Here is an 18,575-nt window from a genome sequence, read left to right on the forward strand (position 1 = left end):
CCTCATTTTGCCCCCGGGATATTGTAATCTCTCAGCCCACAAACACCCCTTTCATTTGTGATACTGCTCTAAAAGGACATCGTCTTTGTTCTAAGAGCGCTGGAACCTATCAACTTTTTCAGACTCTTAATTTATCATTTCCGCTTGGGATCGACATTCGCCTTCCCTTCGTTACCCTGAAAGCAGAACATTTTCTTACACACATTCGATCAGTCACAATACTCGAATGCAACTTCAAAACCCCAAGAGACATGTAGAGACCGAGAATCATTTGTATAGCTGTATTCTATATAGACCCATAGCATTCAACAAATATGTATCGCATTAATTAACATTCATTTCCACAACCCCTCACTTCTGCTCTATCCTTTGAACATAACCCATCAACCTTTTACACAAAAATGCTCTCGCAGGGGCCTGATCATCATTACTCAATGCATGACTAGCTCCTGGAATAATCGCAGTAAATTCATCATCCCAGATCTTCTCCTTTCCTCCATGATCCGCCGCATTCTTCCACCTCTTCAACAATGCTTCCTTATCCACCCAATCCGGCACCGCCTGATCAGCCCCCGAGTAAAAAATAACTAATTGATCCCGCAATAATCCCCTCTCTTTAATCATCCCAAACGTTTTCGATAATTGCTCATCACTCAAATCCGAGCTGAATAAATCATCTTCCTCAGGTTGTTGCGGACTCTTAGGACTAGCCAGACTCATAAATCGGCGACAGCTAATCGGAGTAGTGCCGTAGCCGATTTGTGAGGTCAGTGCCATGGGGAGAAGAATATCGATCGATTGATCACGTTTCGCGGCATCTTTTGCAATTTCTTGGATGGTTCGAAATGCTGCTTGACATTCGCTGGCGGGACGTTTGCCAAGCCCGTCTTGGAGGACCGATTGAATGGCCTCGCGATCGGAAATCGGTGCTTGCATAACTGCACCGTCGAGAACGGGACGCTTCACGTGTTTTAGATGGGGATCAAATTTGGGGGTGGTGGTGTGGGGATTGGGTTTGTGTAAATAATGAAGCACGACTTGGGAGCCGGTTGAATGACCCATGAGAATGGTTTTGCTGTGGGGGTATTTAGACTGTTTGTAGGCTTGGATGTAGCGGAGACATTCAGCTATTTCGTCGCAATCACGGTCGAGGTGAGAAGTTCCCCATTGGGCGTATGATGATGAGAGATTGAGGGTGAAGAGGGACCAGGGAGTGGGTTGGAGGGCTTTGGCTATATCGGCCATGAAAGAGGTGGTTGCGAGACCATCTCCTAAGCCTCCGATGAAGAGAAGACTATGGGGTTTGGCGATGGTGCCGGATGTATATTCGAATGTGGTGAGAGTCTCGGTCTATGGGATTTGTTAATTGAATTGCCCTTCATTTACAGACAATAATGCTCACATAATGATGTAGGATACCTGGAAGACCACCTTTAGGCCAGAATTTGGATGCCATTTTGAGGGATGTTTAGGTGATATTATCGAAGAAAATGGTATGTAAATTTAGGAAGAATAGGATGAGCTTGAAAAATACTCAATCGTAAATATACGGTGGCAGTAAATCAAGATCGGCGACCACGTTGATGTAGATTTGTCTTACTAGCCAAGTAGTGTGATTGAGTTCTCGAAACAAAAAGTGGGATGCAATTTTCACAGACACGACTCGAAACGTCCGTGTTCACCGCAACAAGGATTTTGCAATACTATCGGATACTCTAGTCATCAATTTCAAAGCACCAACAGCACAGCACAGCACGCTCAAACAATATTCCGAGATCGGATATTATTTCGTATACTACGAGAGAATTCCAAGAATACGGATAAAAATCAATTCGATCGCGTCGATAGTTCCTAGTGGATAAGTCTTCCTAGCAAAAAACCCTCAAAAAATCAAGGATTGAGGGAAAATGCTTATTTAAGCGGATCAGATAAGATTGATTACATGTGATTTAATCTAATCAGATGACGCTAAATAGACTTCGCTTGCTCTATGCACTGATGAAGAGGTTTAAATTTGATCAATGTTCGTGATTACAAGGGTTGTTGTGGGTTGATGTATTGGGCCCCCGCTATGAGACGTAATGGATAACTGTCAGTGACATTCTGGATTGATGAGAATGGTAGTTTGAGGGGTCAACAAACACTATTAAAAGAAGAAGACTAACTAACAAGAATGTTCTATTTTCTTGGATTCGGAAGAGAAACAAAACTGTTTACAACTATGGGCCTGCAAATGTTGGATATGATGTATATGTGATTTTTCCCGCCTAAACACAATATCAAATCAATGTCGGCTTGCACGAACAAGGATCACCAGGAACGATAAGGTGGAATAATTTGCAGGGTATCCAAAAACTTTTGATATTATGACATGTTAATTACGAGGACCTGCCAAGGGTCAAGAGAAGAGCGGTAAATCTAGTGAATTACCACATGGCATTTGATAATATACGTCTGTAAAAATCCAAACTATTTTCCATACTTAGAATACTGTACCCTTGACTTGTGTCTTTTGGGCGACATTGATATTCTTAATCATCATAACCCAGACAAATGCCAAAGCAATAATGACAGTTCCTGCAATAAGCATTCTCTCTTGTGCATATCCATATGCGTGTTGAATAGCGATTCTAGTCTCGCTTCCCAATGGATAAGTGAGTTGAGTGGAGAGATCACCATAGATGTTATCGAAATCTGCCATAGCCGATTCAGGAAGATATCTCTCCAGAGCCTGTGGGAATGTGTTGGTCCAGATAGCACCACAAATAGCGTTTCCAATGGCACCACCGATATTTCCAACAACATAAAGCAACGCAAGAATGGCAGCAACGTGTTGATGGTCAGAAGCGGCGAGAACAGCGAGTTGTTCGACGATGATGAAAACACTTCCACCAATAGAGATGAAAATTTGACACATGACAATGTAACCGATGCTTTGATTGGGTTGACGGAAGTAAATCATGAGACCTTGAGCGAAGACGTAAAGTGGAACCGCAATATACAAAAGCCACTTGAAGTATCCGGTCTTGCGAATCAATACACCGACTCCCAGAAGGAGGATACCAGAAACAACATCAAAAGTGTCGCTCACATAACCAGCCTCTGCTATAGTCAAGTTGTTGACAACTTGCAGAAAAGATGTGAAGTAACTGTTCCAGCAGTAGTAAGAGATTTGATATGTCAAATCAAGCAGACAAGCGCCAATGACAGTTCGGTTTGCTAAAAGGTTAACGTCCAAGAAAGGAGTCCTGGCAAGGTAGGTTTCGTAAAGCGCAAAGATAACGAGGACCACAAATCCAACAACAATCATAGCAATGATATAATCCGTTTGCCAACCATTTGGTGCAGTGTCAGCAAGTGTGAATGGCAACAAAAACACGGTGAAACCTCCAGCAAAGAGAACAACACCAAAAGCTAGTCAATGGTCAAAAAAATGCCAAATGCGCATCTACGTTGGAAAAGCATGACTTACCATCAAATTCTACAAAGTAATGCCAGATGTTCTCTGTAAGGGTTCGGCCACTGCTCTCTCTAATCAAAACACCTGTGTTCTTTGCCTTTTTGAGATTTGTCTTCAAAATAAAGTATAATGGTGCTGCTACAAATGGTAAGATGATAGCAAAGGTACCGAATCCCCATCTCCAGCTGATGTTATAGTAGTAATCATCAGAGACCTTTGGTCCAGCAAATGCTGTAATAATGTATGGTGAAGAAGTGAAGGCGTATGCAAGACCTCGATTCTTTAATTTCGAAACATCGGCAGTGATGACGTCAATACTGTAGATCAAACCACCAAATCCAATGGAGTAAAAGACCTAGAAAAAGAAGATTAGTGTGCTGAAGGTAAAAAAATATGGCATGGCGAGAAAGTACCTGTGCAGCACAAAAGGTAGCAATACCATTGCAAGCCGCCATCATGATCAATCCAATGGTAGAGAATAATACCATGAGAAGGAATCCTTCAGCACGACCCCAAAGATCCAACATCTTCGCAAGTGGAATGTAAATGGCGGCTGTCATAGCATTCGCAACGATATTAATAACGGTAATCAAAGAATGCGATTCGAAAGCACTCGTGGCGAATGGAATAAGATTGTAACAAATTGAAGATTGCATGGCATTAACAAAGTAAAGCAACCACATGCTGTCATTGAATAGTTTAGCTTCCATATCAGGACATGAGAATAACAAGTGGGTGCACATACTTTAGGAAAACGGCGATGAGCATTGGTTTGGTCCATGTTAAAGCCACTGCTTCGACTTCTTGAACACCACGTTGTGCAGTTTCGGTTGGCAGAGCATCTTTTTCGGCTTGCTCTGAGATTGGTAGGTCATTGGCACTGCTTGGAGAAATAGCATCGTCGGCACCAGTGACTGCGGGCTTTGCAGGATTTTTTTCGTTTGAAGATGACATATCAGCCATAGCTACTTCTGAACTTTCATTGATTATATCCTCGGTAGCCTTTCGACGGAATCCAGGTCTGAATTTTGATAATGCCCCCATGATTGCGGTTTGTCGATTCCGCAAATGTTTCGGAAATCAATGGAAGGACGTCACAGAAGAATTGGAATGGTATAGGTAATACAAAGCAACGAGTGCATCGTAGGAGACGGCCACTACTAATACTTAAAATCTCGGCCTACCTTTTGACACGGCTATTCACATCCACATGTGCCCATTCATTCATAGCTGCAGCTAGGACAAGGTTGGGAAATTTCGCATGCTGCCGTGTGCTTGGGACAGCCAAGAAGTATCCCATAAAGTCCCACAAGTTAGTGATTGTCAACGAGCTTCGGCGTGGATTAGGACGCGAGTAATAGGAAGATTCATAAAAGATACACACAAGGTAAGGCAGGCTCAGGCAAGTAAGAAGCAGATTGAATGAGCTTGGAGCTGCGTATTCCACGCACATCAATCAATCAGAAAACGTTTTCAAACACATCTTTTTCCTAAGAGTGGACATATTGCCGAATGTCGATGGATCCATGAACAAGGTGGGCAGAAATTTGAATGGGTCGATTGTGTTAACTATTACCGGAGACAGGTGATTAGCTGGTTAAAGGCGTCTAAGTGGGGTTAGGTGGGATCAAGTGGGGATAATTGAGCTAGCTTTTATCTAATCTGATCAAAATTTTCATCGATAACCAGGGATGAATGGCAGGAAGTAAATTTCCCGACTCACCTACTTATTAAAACTTAGACCGGCTTTTCCTCAAGTAGGCAACAACTGTATAAATGGCGTTACATTACTGCTCGCCACCACCACTTCCATGGGTGAAATCGGAATGTGTGTTTGGTATCGAAGCCGGTCTCGATTTCGGTACCGTGGTACCAAGGACTAGTGACCATTATGATAATCTAATCAGATTGACTAAATCAAAGCTTTAAGCTTTTCAAAATTTATCTAATCTGATCGACATCTTCATCATGATTCATGACCAGGAAGATAAAGTTCTCACTCATCTGATATATGTTTGAGGTGGTCACTATAAGATCGTAAGTCATCGTATATATGCCTGACACCACATTGTCATCACCAGAATCCTGAAATCGGAAATTCGGAAGCTATGTGGAGTACAAAGTTTTCGTGGAACGGATCGTTCACATGGGATGCATTCACACTTGACTATTTCAGAGAGAAGACAAGCGAGTGCGGGTGGGACCGAGTAAGTAATTACGCCTCGAGCTCACCTATGTACATAATCAGATTGATCAGATAACAAGGTACCAATGAGAATTGAAAAGAGGGTAATACTTTATTGGGTATCAACTATCATCTCTAACAGGATCATCAGATCAATCCGATAAGATTTCAACAACGAGAAGAGGATTTGCCTCTTTCGCATTCGGGGGTTAACCCCCACTACCTAGATGGCATTGGCCCAATCTAGCGTCCGCGTAGACGAATTTATTTTCCATCTCGTGACCCTCGTTCCAAAAATTAAAGCCAGCACCGGACAAAATATCCGGGATCGGGCATTTGACCATTGTGGGCAGTGCGCTTCAAGCGATAATGAGGCACCACTCTTGTATGCGGCGTCCGTGGAGAAGCCTGAGTAGGTTTTCCGTCTTGTTGGTAGTCATTCTCGGTAGCAAAGACCCTTATTTTTCTAAACAGTATCTAGCATTAACGTCAATAGTTCCATGCAGTGTGATGTCAAACTAAGTTGACGCGCAACACTGCTTTTAAGTGCAGTGCTGAATTGATCGACTCGCAAGTCATCGACCAGGATAAATAGTGCCAGTGTCAAATCATTAGGTACTTTCGATGTTTTCGGAGATTTGACGCTAGCAAGATACGTAAAATAGTAAATTTGAGATCAGTCATACCCCACGTAGCACATTGATTAATTCTTCTCAAAAAGTGAAAGTGCTCGTCGAGTGATACATGAAGATAGGATGTGGGAATTTCTATTAATCTCATCTGTGGCTGAAACCACTCTGATCCAAGGGCGATACTTAGCTTCCGGCGAAAAGCCAGTCGGATGGCTACAGTCGACAGCAACATAAGAATGGAATCACATAGTATATATTGAATTACATCTTCCTCGTCCAGTATGTGACAGCAAATGATGGAATTTACTCGCAAGTCAATATGAGCTGTGAGACCTGAGCATCACGATCCCTGAGCGCCTAGGTCTGACTTACGTCTTAAAAAGAGAGAAACCACTCGATCCGAATCTCTGCGTTGCTCCTAAGCAATATCAGACTCTAACCCACGGAATAGATATGCTCGAAAAAGTGCTTGGAATTAGAATTGGCTGTTATCATTTTATTAATGGGTTGTCAAGATGGATAGAATGAAGGTTGTTGAATTTAGAAGGGATGAGAGAGACGGAATTAAGGGGTTATAACTACTTCATCGCCGGCCTATTGCTCGTGGCATCGAGAACGGATCAAATGGCTCACTAGAGCAATCTGAATGAACCATAAGCTTCAGTAGCAAGTCTTTTTCTTCTTAAATCTGCTTGCAGTGCCTCTCAAGAATCCTGATTGGCAAACTAGACACGGTACCTGCAGATGAAATTGAGAAGGGATTTGTGAAAGTAAAGTTTTGCGAGGAAGATCCCAAGTGGTATAATCTTATAAATATTTATGATTACTTACCATCATTGTAGACGACCGAAGCATTTGTAGTCTTTGATATACCCGAGAATGTCTCCACCCGAGAAAACATACACTCGTGTACCTAGGTAGTTTGATCTTAAGCGGCAAATAACGACTTAAAAACAAATATAGCCCCCACTCCACCAACAACCATTGCGACGAATAGAGCAGCGCCCTCCTTTGTACCTGTGAAGTACATTGTATACCCTACAACCAATTCCAGCATTCTAGCTCTCTCCCTCTTCTTCTTCCAATCAATGTCGATATCAAATGGCATTTTGACCCTAGGATCATTTACACCTTCCTCCTCTTCGGGTTCTGGAATAGGTAACAAAGGAATCGTTACATCCAAAGCTACAGCTCTATGATCCGATGTTGGAAGAAGAGGTAATGCGGAGTATTTGTTTGGAATAATTTTGGCCTCTGGATCACTCTGCTGTACCCAAGATGGCATATCAAGGAACAGGATCCTATCACACCAACTCGGCCATCTATGCTTTGCCCAAGGCCATTTGTTCAATTCTTCATCGGAGGTGTTGAATGGTCCTTCGGCATCATATTTATATGTAGGCGGGAACGATATTGGAGCTTCGATGAGCCCATGGCAAGTTCGACCAGCTAGTCTTTCTTGGTTGAGTTGATCGTTTTTGAACAGGGTTGAATAATGATTGGAAGATGAAGCAGAATCTTTCGGTTGTGGAAATGTGTTGATGTGATCATTTGGCGCCGGGGAAAGTAAGGAGGTTCGATAATTCAAGTCGCCGCCGAAAAATAGATGGGATGTTGCTTTGAAGATTGAACCATCTTGTGGTGAAATTGATAACAATGGTCTATCTTCATCACCTCGAGGTAAAGTTGTGGAATGATTTGAGGTTGTCGAAGAAAACACCAATCCGCGCACAATATCTTTCCAGTCTTGATTGCGTCTTTGCAGTTCTTCTTCCATGGCAGCAAGATGTGCCGCAACAAATGTTAACTCTGTTGAGGTATTTCCACTTCCATATGTAAATCTTATTCCAACTGCTCCTTTATTTCCCATTGACCAAGCTCCTACCCCAATTTCAGCAGCCTCTAGATCTTGTATAAGTGTTGGGTCCTTTGCAAATATCATAATTCCCGTCAAGCCAACATTCCGTGCTGCTATCGAAGTATATGCCGACCCATCGTTTGATAATTTCTTTGAAGCTTTTCCGACCGCATCGTGGAATCGATTGAAGTATGGTACCAGAAAGGATCCACCTATAAGAGAATATGGTATGGGCGCAATTTCTTGTAAGGAGAGAACGAGTAGGTCTGGTAAGTTAGGAGATGAGAGACCATTAAAGAGTTGAGAGGCAAATGCATCAGTATCGATAAGAGCGAGACCACAATTAAAGGTCAAAAAATATAAACTTAATGTCTTCATCTCTGAGGAACTTGCCATATCTGGTTGTGTAGAGTTCAGGTATGAATCAAATCATGACCATTCATATAGTGACTTTGTGTTTGCTTTGTCTTGATGTTGATGTTGATGTTGATGTTGATGGATCTCAAGGAAAGGTAAGGTAAGGTAAGAGAAGCAACGATATGAATTAAGAATCTTGGCCTTAACTTAAGGTTACCGACGTCACCAGGCCACATGTTTTGGCGCATTCCCGCATTCAACGAGAAAAGTCACAGGCCAAAGTCACAAGTTACCTACTTCAATAAGTTACATTATATCTTCAACAATGGAACTCTCTTAGGTATTATGTATTTGAGAAACGAATGTAAATATAAAGCTGGAGAGAGATTAAGTGCACACGAACATTTGGAGGAACGAGATTGAGCTTATCAACCCCGCATATCCCCAAGCGCAAACCACTTGTCAATTTGCCGAATTGCAACGCAAAGGAACAAATTAAGAACTTCTCCAAAATCCAGCAAAATCCAGCAAAATCCAGCAACCTAAAACATAAAAACCTTGCCTTATTCTGGGATCTTCATTCCCCTCGATGTTGATCAAGATCGAAATGGTGGGGCCCAATGATAGGTCTGAGACATCTGCACTTTGGAGCGTGATCTTGAAGTCAAGAACTCCCTTAACAAGAATCAAAATTCTCAAGTGTTTCACTATGGAGATGTCAATTGTATTGGAAATGGGATGATATCAATTTCCCTACGTTCATAGTTGAGATTCTGAGAAAACCACAATATCAAGCTCGTTGGTTGACTCAGACTATAAGCAAAAGGTCTTCAACAGTTTGGCTACGGTTCGACAAGACGGCAGTCAGTCTTGCAACAATGTGATCTTATATTCTAAGCTGGCATATATTGTTTGGAAAGATCAATTACTCTGAGTCGTGAAAATTCTTAGTCTTCAAGCTTCTGCTAGGTTCCCAATTCCGCATCCGAATTAGGTCTGCCAGAGGAACCCCGGGTACAGAGTTATTGATTATCAATAGTTGCAGATTTTGCAGAGGAATTTGGATCTGAACGTAGAAGGTGGGGAGTGAAGCATTGAAGAGAAATTGTTCGTTATTTTGAGAGAAAGTAGAGCCGATTATGTATATTCACATTCATCTTGAGATCAAGTACTGAGATAATACAGTTCAATCACGAGTGACATAAAGCACGTAGGTGAAAGCATTATAAGCTTGATAAGCTTTTGGTTTCTCTGCAAGTATAGTGGGATGTTCTAGCAGGGGTTACATGCAGGTAAGATGACGGCTTACGATTAAAGATTGGTTCAAATGTACGAGTATGTACACTATTCTTTGACGAAGAAAACTTAACCAACAGTTGGAAATTGATATCTATCTATATAAGCATTGCAAGTGGGTGCAGAACTGCCCGTTTTCTCCCTCTGAATATAGGAAATCTTTTTCTTCAACTGGACTTTCAGCACGTCATGACTTCAACTTCAGAGTATCTAGAGCATGGTCTCTCCACTCACATGGCCAACAAACTTCCTAAATTGGCGCCACTGGGATTTCTATCATATGTTGCACCACCAGATATAATACGTTTAGAGCAAGCCGAGAATCGTTTACTAAGACCTCAACTGTTGAGCATATGTAAAGATGCTCTGAATGAAGGTCTTAGCGAAGATGTACAGAATTTTCTACGGTCTTTTTATCAATACTCATGCTGACATATCCTAGAGTTTCCTCTACCCTACAGGTCTTGGCGGCGAAGCAGCAATGCGAAGAGGATTCGCTTCATTCTTCAATACACATTTCAACCCTTCATTAAAGGTAGAAGAAGATCATGTCTCGACGGGCAGTGGTTGCGCAAGTGTTCTTGATTCACTGATGTACTCTATTTGTGATGAGGGAGACATCGTGTTGGCCTTTGCTCCAGTTGCCCGTTAGTGCCCGCGTTCCAAATGGCTATATCTCTGCTTTCTCGATTTGAGTCATTGACAGTCTCGTGCATTTGACCCTCGAGAAATCGCCCTACTGATCTCATAACTCTTCAATACAGGAACTTTCGATATCTTCACCAGACTCCATGCACCCGCCACCATTCTCACCATACCTTCACCAGACTTTCGCAGCATAGTGGATGCCGACTCAGTCGATCGTCTAATCGCCACCTACAATTCATGTCCCACTCAGCCCCGTATCAAAGCTCTCTTGATGTGTAATCCTCACAACCCTGGAGATGACACTTATTCCCCAGAGACTCTTCGCAGACTGATGGATTTCTGTCATGAAAAACAAATTCATTATATATCTGATGAAATTGGTACTCTCTCAGCATTTAATACAGATGCCGAGAAGCCCTTTACCTCTGCTTTAAGTTTGGTAGAAGAGGGAAGGGGAATTGATCGGAGTAGAGTCCATGTTATGTGGGGTCCAAGTAAAGATTTCGGTTGTGCTGGTATGAGAGTGGTGAGTCAAATACTTTCTACCCTTTATGAAATAGTGAGATTGAGACAACTGGCTTATAGTGATCAGGGATGTATCGTATCACAAGCAAATAAGCCTTTACTTTATAGCATATCATACTCGAATGTCTGGCAAGTTTCAACGCCAAGCAGTTTGTGCATGACAGCGATTCTTACGTCACCGCAACTTCCGGCTCTTGTTCAAGCTAATAAGGAAGGACTAAGAGTTTCATATGATTTATTGACATCTACTTTGGAACGTTGGAATATAGATTACGTTCCTGTAAAAGCAGGAATTCTGATATTTGTTAGAATAGCAGCAGATGCAAAGGTAAATGGATGACTATCTTATTTTCCCTTCTCACAAAGAGTCCCGTGCAGAAGCAGACCTTCTCCACGTCTTTTTCCATGGGTTTGAAATTTGTGTTTGCCTGAAAAGCTATCATCAGATAAGTTAACTAACATGTATAATTTCACAGAATGCGCAAGACGAGATGGAAGTCTTGGTAAAGTTGAGGGATGAAGGAGTTTTGATGTCACCAGGAGGGGGATATTTGGGCTCTTACGGAGAATTTGGATGGGCGAGATTGACATTTGCTGTGAAGCGGGAAGTTATGGCGGAGGCACTTGATAGGATGAAGAAAGTTCTGAGGCCAACTCTCATTGTTTGATCGCCCTAGAAACGAATAAACACCAACTTCTTGGCGACCGAAAGGATAATCATATAAGTTTATCGGGACATAGTATCATTGATTTCACAAATTCCGCTGTAGCATACGGATGCAACCTCAAATGTCAAACAGTACAAGCCCAGGGACTTCCGACATCTCAAAATGCTCTTTAAACCTCCTGTAAACGTCACAGATATTTTCTCCATTGACCTGCCCAAACGCTTTTCCAGAAAAGATCCACATGCCAACAGCAGTTGAAGGATTTTTCTCCAATTCTTTATGGCCTTCTTCACCCCTCAGAAAGCCATGCTTAGGGATATTCATACCGAGATTATTCTTGTAAAACTCGAGAGATTCCTCCCATTGGGCTAGTTCGTTCTCTCTATTAACGGTCAACCATCTGACGCATCCCAAACTTTGTTGACATATGTTTCTCAGTATCTTCTCCCCATTCCTGAAGAGGTGATAGTCGTGTGGTTACACATACATAAAAATTGAAAGCGGATCTATGCCTTACACCCAAAATTCCTTCTAGGATGCACCAGCTATGGTAAAATCAGCGTGGATCCCGCCAGAAAGCTAATTGTTTTAGATCTGGTTAAATTGGTGTAGGATCCCTCTCCAACCATTCAAAGTTGATACTGGATTTTCCCATTTGTTTCATAAAAGTCATGATAGGACATGTCTCTGGTAAGTGAGGTCTTCCCATGCGCGGACTTATATTGCTGTAGATCCTTGAGTCGCATAGTAACTTGTCAACACACCACAATGATCGAAGCTTGGTACTGAGCATATCAACGAGGGATGCGATGGCTGTAGGATGATGAGGAACACGTGAAGTTCCATAACCCATACCGCGATCACGACGTTCTTGACATGAATTTCTCAAAAAAGTCAGTGTTTCATTGTAAAAGGGTACTTCATTATCTGGTTGCATCTCTTCCTTAGCTCCATTTCGAAATGTGTTAAGAAATGTGTCGGAGTCAAAATCAACCATCTCAATATGTCCGGAGAGTATATTAGAGGGATGTGAAATATCAATAAACTATCTCCTGATTCTTCCGCCAAATCCAGATGCATCAGGCCTTCATCTTCTGGATCATAAGCTCTGATATCATGAAGAATATCAGCGAGCATTTGAGGAGCTTTATCCCAATCCTGCAAGAACAATACATCATACTCAGGATTGATTCGAATACAACCTCGAGTAAGAGGTAGGCAAATACGGTAAAAGTCTAGTGCTACTGATCTTGATTCTATTGTGGCATAGAATATGTGGTTGGTTGTATCCAAGATGGGTTTATTTATAGAAAGCTGGTAATGACCTCCGCTTATAATCTTGCCCAGTTCATTATATTTAGAATAGAAGTGTGATCGATCATGGTGGCTTGAGTTGTCCTGACTAGCTGTCTTACTTACACAAATCGGGATGAAGCGGTTTTAGTGAAGAGATAAAGTCCATATCTTTAGGCGTATCTCTTTAGGAAAACGAGAGAAGCAGTGAAATCTTGAAGACTGATTCTGCTTTGACTGATTTAAGTGAATGTCATTAAAAAGTGCAACCATTATCGTATTGTATGTTGCAAATGCACTGTTATAGCTACAGGGCTGTATGAAATGAAGTGCGCATAGGATCGAATTTGTGCCTAGAAAAAATCTGGTCTATGTCTTTGATTAAATACCATTCGGTACAATATCTGCAACCTAGATGTCATTCTGCGTTGTAGCATTCAAAAGTAAGAAGAATGCGAGTTCTCGTTTCCCAGTGCGGTCGTCTGAAGCTGGGTCATATTTCGTGTTCAGACTCGATGCTTGCTAAGACTGCTTCTGTATTTGTGACAACATGCTAAGATTTTACTACGAACGTGCAGAAATTATAAGTAAAAGCGATCGCGAGCTTAAGACTAACCTTGTATTTCGAGATCGCGGGTAATCTTGACAAGATGGCAACTAGAGATATTATTCTGTATGATTCATGAGCTAGTACCAATGTCAAGTTAAGGAAAATAGAAACATGAAGAACTCTGGGATAGCCTGTCTATCTCCTTCTATCGTTTCGTACTCTGAACTCTCAAAGTTGCCCATGGACAACGTGAATACCGAGAGGTTGAAATACCTGCTCTCTGGCGTTGCGGACTGAGAGTACTAAACAAAAAACAAGACCACTTGTAGACTTTGTAATCAGCGCGTGAACAAGTCAAACATACAGATACCAGAGGGGCTGGGCGCCCTTGATTTAATGGCAGACGATTACAATCATTTGTCAGTTCAGGAACAAGATATCAAGTTCCTCAGAAGCCGAGTAGAAGAGTTAGAAATGAGGAATTATTGTTTTCGCAAGCAGACAAATCAAACCAGCAGTCGTACTTGAATTGTGGTGTTGTAAAAGGAATGCACAGAAATGAACTAAAAACAAATAGGATATTCCATTCAGCATCTAGTATGGTGGCGAGAGGAGCAGAGAACTATTCGTGCTTTGGATGTAATCTTTTCGGCCGAGAGCTCAGTTGCAGGGCTACTTGAGAGCGATTGATAGACTAGGTAAGTGGAATCACGCAGGATAAATATGCATGAAACAAGATACGAATTGATAGCTGTAGGTAGGTAGTGACTGGTGAGTTCAAAGCTCTCAGGATTGATCGTGGTCACATGTTCGAATGAATAGAACGAGATGAGAATGACCACTAGTCACACCGCCTGGCAGAATTATCCATTCTATTCCAACTCCTCACCCAACGATGATTCATGTTTTTCAATCCAGTCACTCGACTGTCCTGATTACGTTCCTCTTCAAGACGGGCTTGGATCTATGTACTGTATGTGTCAACCATACAAATTTCTTGAGGGGAACTAAAGATTTCCTGACATATTCACAGAGACATAAAAAGTGTTTAAAGTTTGTCACCTCTGTGGTAACTTAATGTAAACCGCCGAATGACATATCATCAGATTGAAGACTATACACAGGCGCGAAAACCCCGACTTCTTATATTGAGCGTCATGAGTATGGATATACCATAATATCCCCAACCACTAACCCCAAAACACCAACTTCGTCTTTTCACCTTCGTTCAGTGGTGGAATAACTCCAAGGAAGCTTGACATCGCCAAACGGCGCGTTCCTATCTCGGAATAGACAGGATGTACTTGGTGCATATTGCGAGAATTGAAGAGGTATAGATCACCAATGTGAGGTTGGAAATCTACCTTTTGACGTCCCTCAACAAGACCTGGAAAGTATCCATAACTATCAGGGTCACGAAATTTTAACGCTTCGGAAGACCACTGCAAATCGTGAACAGTAGTACCACCACTGTTGATGGGTGGTGGGGTTATGCAGAGATTGGCCGCAAGTTGATGGGTCAATCGGCTAATCGCCCATGATTCCGTCCGAGTATCATAAGGTGCCCAATCGCAATGAACTGGTGTTCCGTTGTTGATTACTCGAAAGATGCCAGCGAAGTAAGATTGTGTCCCGTCGTCTACTACCTCTGTTGCAATCATGACCTCCCAGTCTTCAGGTGCAATTGATTTAATAAACTCAAAGACCTTAGCGAACGCATTCACGCCAATTTCCGCTTCTAACTTTCCATGCGGGTCGCCCAGATCGCGTACAGCCTGAAAGTATTCCTGCTTCTCTACATATGCAATTAGCAAGTGTCTACATGCCTTGGCATGAGAATGACTTTGGAGGGCTTGCTTTTGACAGCACTTACCGTTTCCGGACCTATTTTTCAAGTCATCCTCACTTTGTGCTTGAAACTCAAACTGAGCAACGCCTACTTTTGCCAATTTTGGGCCAGTAGCATGGAGATACGGCGTAAGTCTTGGCTCCAGTGTCTTAGTGAGCTTAGAACAATCCTCTTTGGAAAGGAATTCAGGCTCGTGAAGGATAGGAGTTCGACCTTCCAAGAGATCTAGCAAGGATGCCTTTGTAGCTCGAACCGGTTTGGTGGTTTTCCATTTCAATTCAATGACTGGATTCGCCTTGAGATCGTGATGAAGATCGGGTGTGATTTCACTGGCTGCAATCATGATTTTTGATTACAACCGCAATGTTAGGAGAACAAATTGTTTTGGAAATCAGCTAACGAGAGAAAAGCTATACAAATATCATCCTAAATGGAGGCTTGGGGGATATATATATATTGAGCCAAATCTCTTTACAAAATCAAAAGCAGCTTTCTACATGGACTTTCCGCTTGATACAATCGGAAATTGTATCTCGTGAATCTAACCTCATTTCACTCCGATTTTTAATTTAGGATATAGTGCTGACCAACGGGAATATCATCGCTTAAGAAATTTCTTCAGCAGCGATATTATACACAATCACAATTTTAGCTATTAATATTATGCGGGAATATCTACTTCAGTGCTGGAATTATTTGTAACACCATGCACAAGAATTCCTTGACATTGATTTTATGTATGAGCATATATTGTCGTACTGACATCATGCATCCTGTCCCAAGATTGGCTATCATGACAGAAATAATCAACCGGATATCTACAGCACTAATGCCGTGCATGCACGGATGATTTCTTAGGTTGTAAATTGAAGGAATCGGATTATCCAATGGCCATGTTATGATAGGTTACACGGCATTGCTAATCGTCCCATCAGCAGAATCATATCAGTTTCACCAACCTCTGGATATTAGTCGACGAATCAAACCGGAAACTTTGAATGAAACGAGCTCCAGTTGCGTTTACACCATTGACAAGAAAAAATGGCTCGTACTAGCTGGAAATACATGTGGCGTCTGTGAGACATTCAGAACCCCGTCGCTGATATGCAAACAGTTGAAAAAAAAAAATGCGTTTGATTGGACAAAGTCGCGAAACAGCATGTTGCATATATCAGCCATGACGACGTAAGATTTCTCAACATTCTTGTAAAAGTACAGAATTCCGAGAATATAAAACTATGGCTTTGAGCATTTCATACCATAGGCGAGCAATCGGAACCGGGCTGCTTTTCTGAACAGCAATTTTATGCATGCGCCTCTGTGAACCTTGAATTCTAGCCAGAAATTTCCGAGATAACAAACTTGTAAGTCAACTACCCCACTTTCCGACCACCCCCTCTTTTCGACCACCTCGAAAACCACACCGCTTTGAGTAATTATAAAATTTACACTTTGAATAACTCAACGATGCTTTAATCAATTAATTTGAAATTTTGATATTATCATAATTGTGATATGAAGAATAGATATACCAAAGAAGATATCGCAGAGGCTCTTAGAGCGATTACAAATGGAGCAAGTATACAAAGAGCTAGCTTGGATTATGGTGTTCCACATACCACACTTCACAATCGAATATATAATGGAGTTTCACATCAAAAAGGTGCCCAAATACTTCAAAAGTTATCTCCAATTCAGGAGAATCAACTAGTAGAATGGATATTAGTATAGGAAGCTCTTAGTACTAGCCCTATACATCATCAAATCAGAGAGATGGCAGAGCACCTCCTTATTGTACAAGAAGAGGATCCCTCACTTGGAAAGAAATGGATACATAGCTTTTTTCAAAGGCATCCTAATATTGGAACTAAGAAGCAATATCAAATCGATTCTGCACGAGTTTCAGGTGCTACATCTGATATTATTAAGAAGTGGTTCCGGAACCTCGCAATCCCTGAAATCAAGGCTATTAAGCCGGCCAATAGATGGAATATGGATGAAGCAGGTATAATGAAGGGTCAGGGTCTTAATGAACTAGTAGTAGGAAGCACTGATCGAAGATTTATTCAAAAAAAGCAATCTGGATCTCGAATTTGGACCTCTTTTATAGAATGCATTTCAGCCAATGGAAAAAGCATTACTCCCCTTGTAATATATAAGGGAAAATCAGTTCAACAACAATGGTTTCCAACCGATTTGACTCTATTTAAGGGTTGGAACTTTACCGCTACAGAAAATGGATGGACTACAGATGCTACAGCTTTAGAATGGCTGAAAAAGATCTATATCCCTCAAACTACCCCTATTCAGCCGGAAAATTCAAGACTCCTCATTTTGGACGGACACGGAAGCCATGAAACTACAGCATTTATGTTAGAATGCTTCAATAACAACATATATCTCTTATTTCTCCCACCACATACATCACACGTACTACAACCACTCGATTTATCTGTGTTCTCACCCCTAAAAAGTGCATATCGAATCGAACTTAATAAATTAAGTCTATTATCCGATTCCTCACCAATTGGAAAGCGCAATTTCCTTTCTTGCTATCAGAAGGCTAGAATAGAAGGTTTAACTATTCAAAATATCAAGTCTGGGTGGCAAGCTAGTGGTCTTTGGCCCAAAAATATGGCTAAACCTCTTATGAGTCGACTTTTGCTTGAAAATAGCAATAAAGAGGTTTTATCACTTAATCCTGAATCTGATGATGATCCTATTCTTCAATGGAATATACATTCATTGTTTATTCAATGGAAAACCCCTCAAAAAGGAGCCGATATCAGAAAATATAGAGATATAATGATTCAAGAGAAGGAGATCGATTTGCCAACACAAAGATTACTATTTCGCAAGATTATAAAAGGATTCGATGCTAAGGATTATAAACTCTTAGAGGCAGAGAATAAGATTAGAAAGCTAGAATATCAATTAGATGAAGCATTACCTAGAAAAAGGCGAAAGGTTGTGGTATCTCCAAATTCGAAGTTCGCAGGGATTAGAGCTATAAGGCGTACACAAATTGAAGCGGGAGATCGTGAAATTGAGGGAGATGATAGCTCTAGTGCTATAGAAAGTGATTCTACAGGCGATTTTATTGAAGTTCAATAGTTATTGAGTTATTAAAGTTTTAAGTGTAGATAATATGATTTTTTTAGGTGGTCGGAAACAGGGGGTGGTCGGAAAGTGGGGTAGTTGACTTATCACGCACTATTTTACGGCAAGTATCGGAGAATATAAAGAGAGATAAC

At 41.5% G+C, this 18,575-nt stretch overlaps 6 protein-coding genes across 6 annotated transcripts; 1 reads left to right on the plus strand and 5 right to left on the minus strand.

Annotated features, from left to right (window-relative positions):
• Window positions 1–264: 264 nt before the first annotated feature.
• On the minus strand, window positions 265–1,770 carry EAE97_005695 (uncharacterized protein). The gene is made up of 2 exons (XM_038876207.1): window positions 1,403–1,770; window positions 265–1,350 (listed from the first exon to the last, which is right to left on the minus strand). The coding sequence occupies exons 1-2, from the start codon at window positions 1,454–1,456 to the stop codon at window positions 352–354; spliced, it is 1,053 nt and encodes a 350-aa protein (XP_038732683.1). The 5' UTR covers window positions 1,457–1,770; the 3' UTR covers window positions 265–351.
• A 567-nt stretch (window positions 1,771–2,337) lies between these two features.
• EAE97_005696 (uncharacterized protein) lies at window positions 2,338–4,504 on the minus strand (the record flags this gene model as incomplete). The annotated part of the gene is made up of 4 exons (XM_038876208.1): window positions 2,338–3,414; window positions 3,473–3,815; window positions 3,874–4,144; window positions 4,206–4,504. The coding sequence occupies 4 exons, from the start codon at window positions 4,502–4,504 to the stop codon at window positions 2,483–2,485; spliced, it is 1,845 nt and encodes a 614-aa protein (XP_038732684.1). The 3' UTR covers window positions 2,338–2,482.
• A 2,701-nt stretch (window positions 4,505–7,205) lies between these two features.
• Window positions 7,206–8,531, minus strand: EAE97_005697 (uncharacterized protein; the record flags this gene model as incomplete). The annotated part of the gene is made up of 1 exon (XM_038876209.1): window positions 7,206–8,531. The coding sequence occupies one exon, from the start codon at window positions 8,529–8,531 to the stop codon at window positions 7,206–7,208; it is 1,326 nt and encodes a 441-aa protein (XP_038732685.1).
• A 1,446-nt stretch (window positions 8,532–9,977) lies between these two features.
• Window positions 9,978–11,629, plus strand: EAE97_005698 (uncharacterized protein; the record flags this gene model as incomplete). Its single annotated transcript, XM_038876210.1, has 5 exons — window positions 9,978–10,178; window positions 10,231–10,435; window positions 10,553–10,962; window positions 11,029–11,289; window positions 11,438–11,629. 5 exons carry the CDS (start codon window positions 9,978–9,980, stop codon window positions 11,627–11,629), a joined length of 1,269 nt encoding a protein of 422 aa, XP_038732686.1.
• Window positions 11,630–12,227: 598 nt separating this feature from the next.
• EAE97_005699 (uncharacterized protein) lies at window positions 12,228–12,626 on the minus strand (the record flags this gene model as incomplete). Its single annotated transcript, XM_038876211.1, has 1 exon — window positions 12,228–12,626. The coding sequence occupies one exon, from the start codon at window positions 12,624–12,626 to the stop codon at window positions 12,228–12,230; it is 399 nt and encodes a 132-aa protein (XP_038732687.1).
• Window positions 12,627–14,662: 2,036 nt separating this feature from the next.
• Window positions 14,663–15,664, minus strand: EAE97_005700 (uncharacterized protein; the record flags this gene model as incomplete). The annotated part of the gene is made up of 2 exons (XM_038876212.1): window positions 14,663–15,267; window positions 15,346–15,664. The coding sequence occupies 2 exons, from the start codon at window positions 15,662–15,664 to the stop codon at window positions 14,663–14,665; spliced, it is 924 nt and encodes a 307-aa protein (XP_038732688.1).
• Between the last annotated feature and the right edge of the window lie 2,911 nt (window positions 15,665–18,575).

Source organism: Botrytis byssoidea, assembly GCF_014898295.1.
Source record: "Botrytis byssoidea strain MUCL 94 chromosome Unknown BBYS_010, whole genome shotgun sequence".
Lineage (NCBI taxonomy): Eukaryota > Fungi > Ascomycota > Leotiomycetes > Helotiales > Sclerotiniaceae > Botrytis > Botrytis byssoidea.

What these genes read in the sequence shown, in the direction of transcription:
- EAE97_005695 (XM_038876207.1), bottom strand. Translation starts at nt 1,456, where the DNA reads ATGGCATCCAAATTCTGGCCTAAAGGTGGTCTTCCAGGTATCCTACAT. An exon ending in CAGGTATCCTACATCATTAT is followed by an intron (nt 1,351 to 1,402) that starts GTGAGCATTATT and finishes CAAATCCCATAG; the next exon opens with ACCGAGACTCTCACCACATT.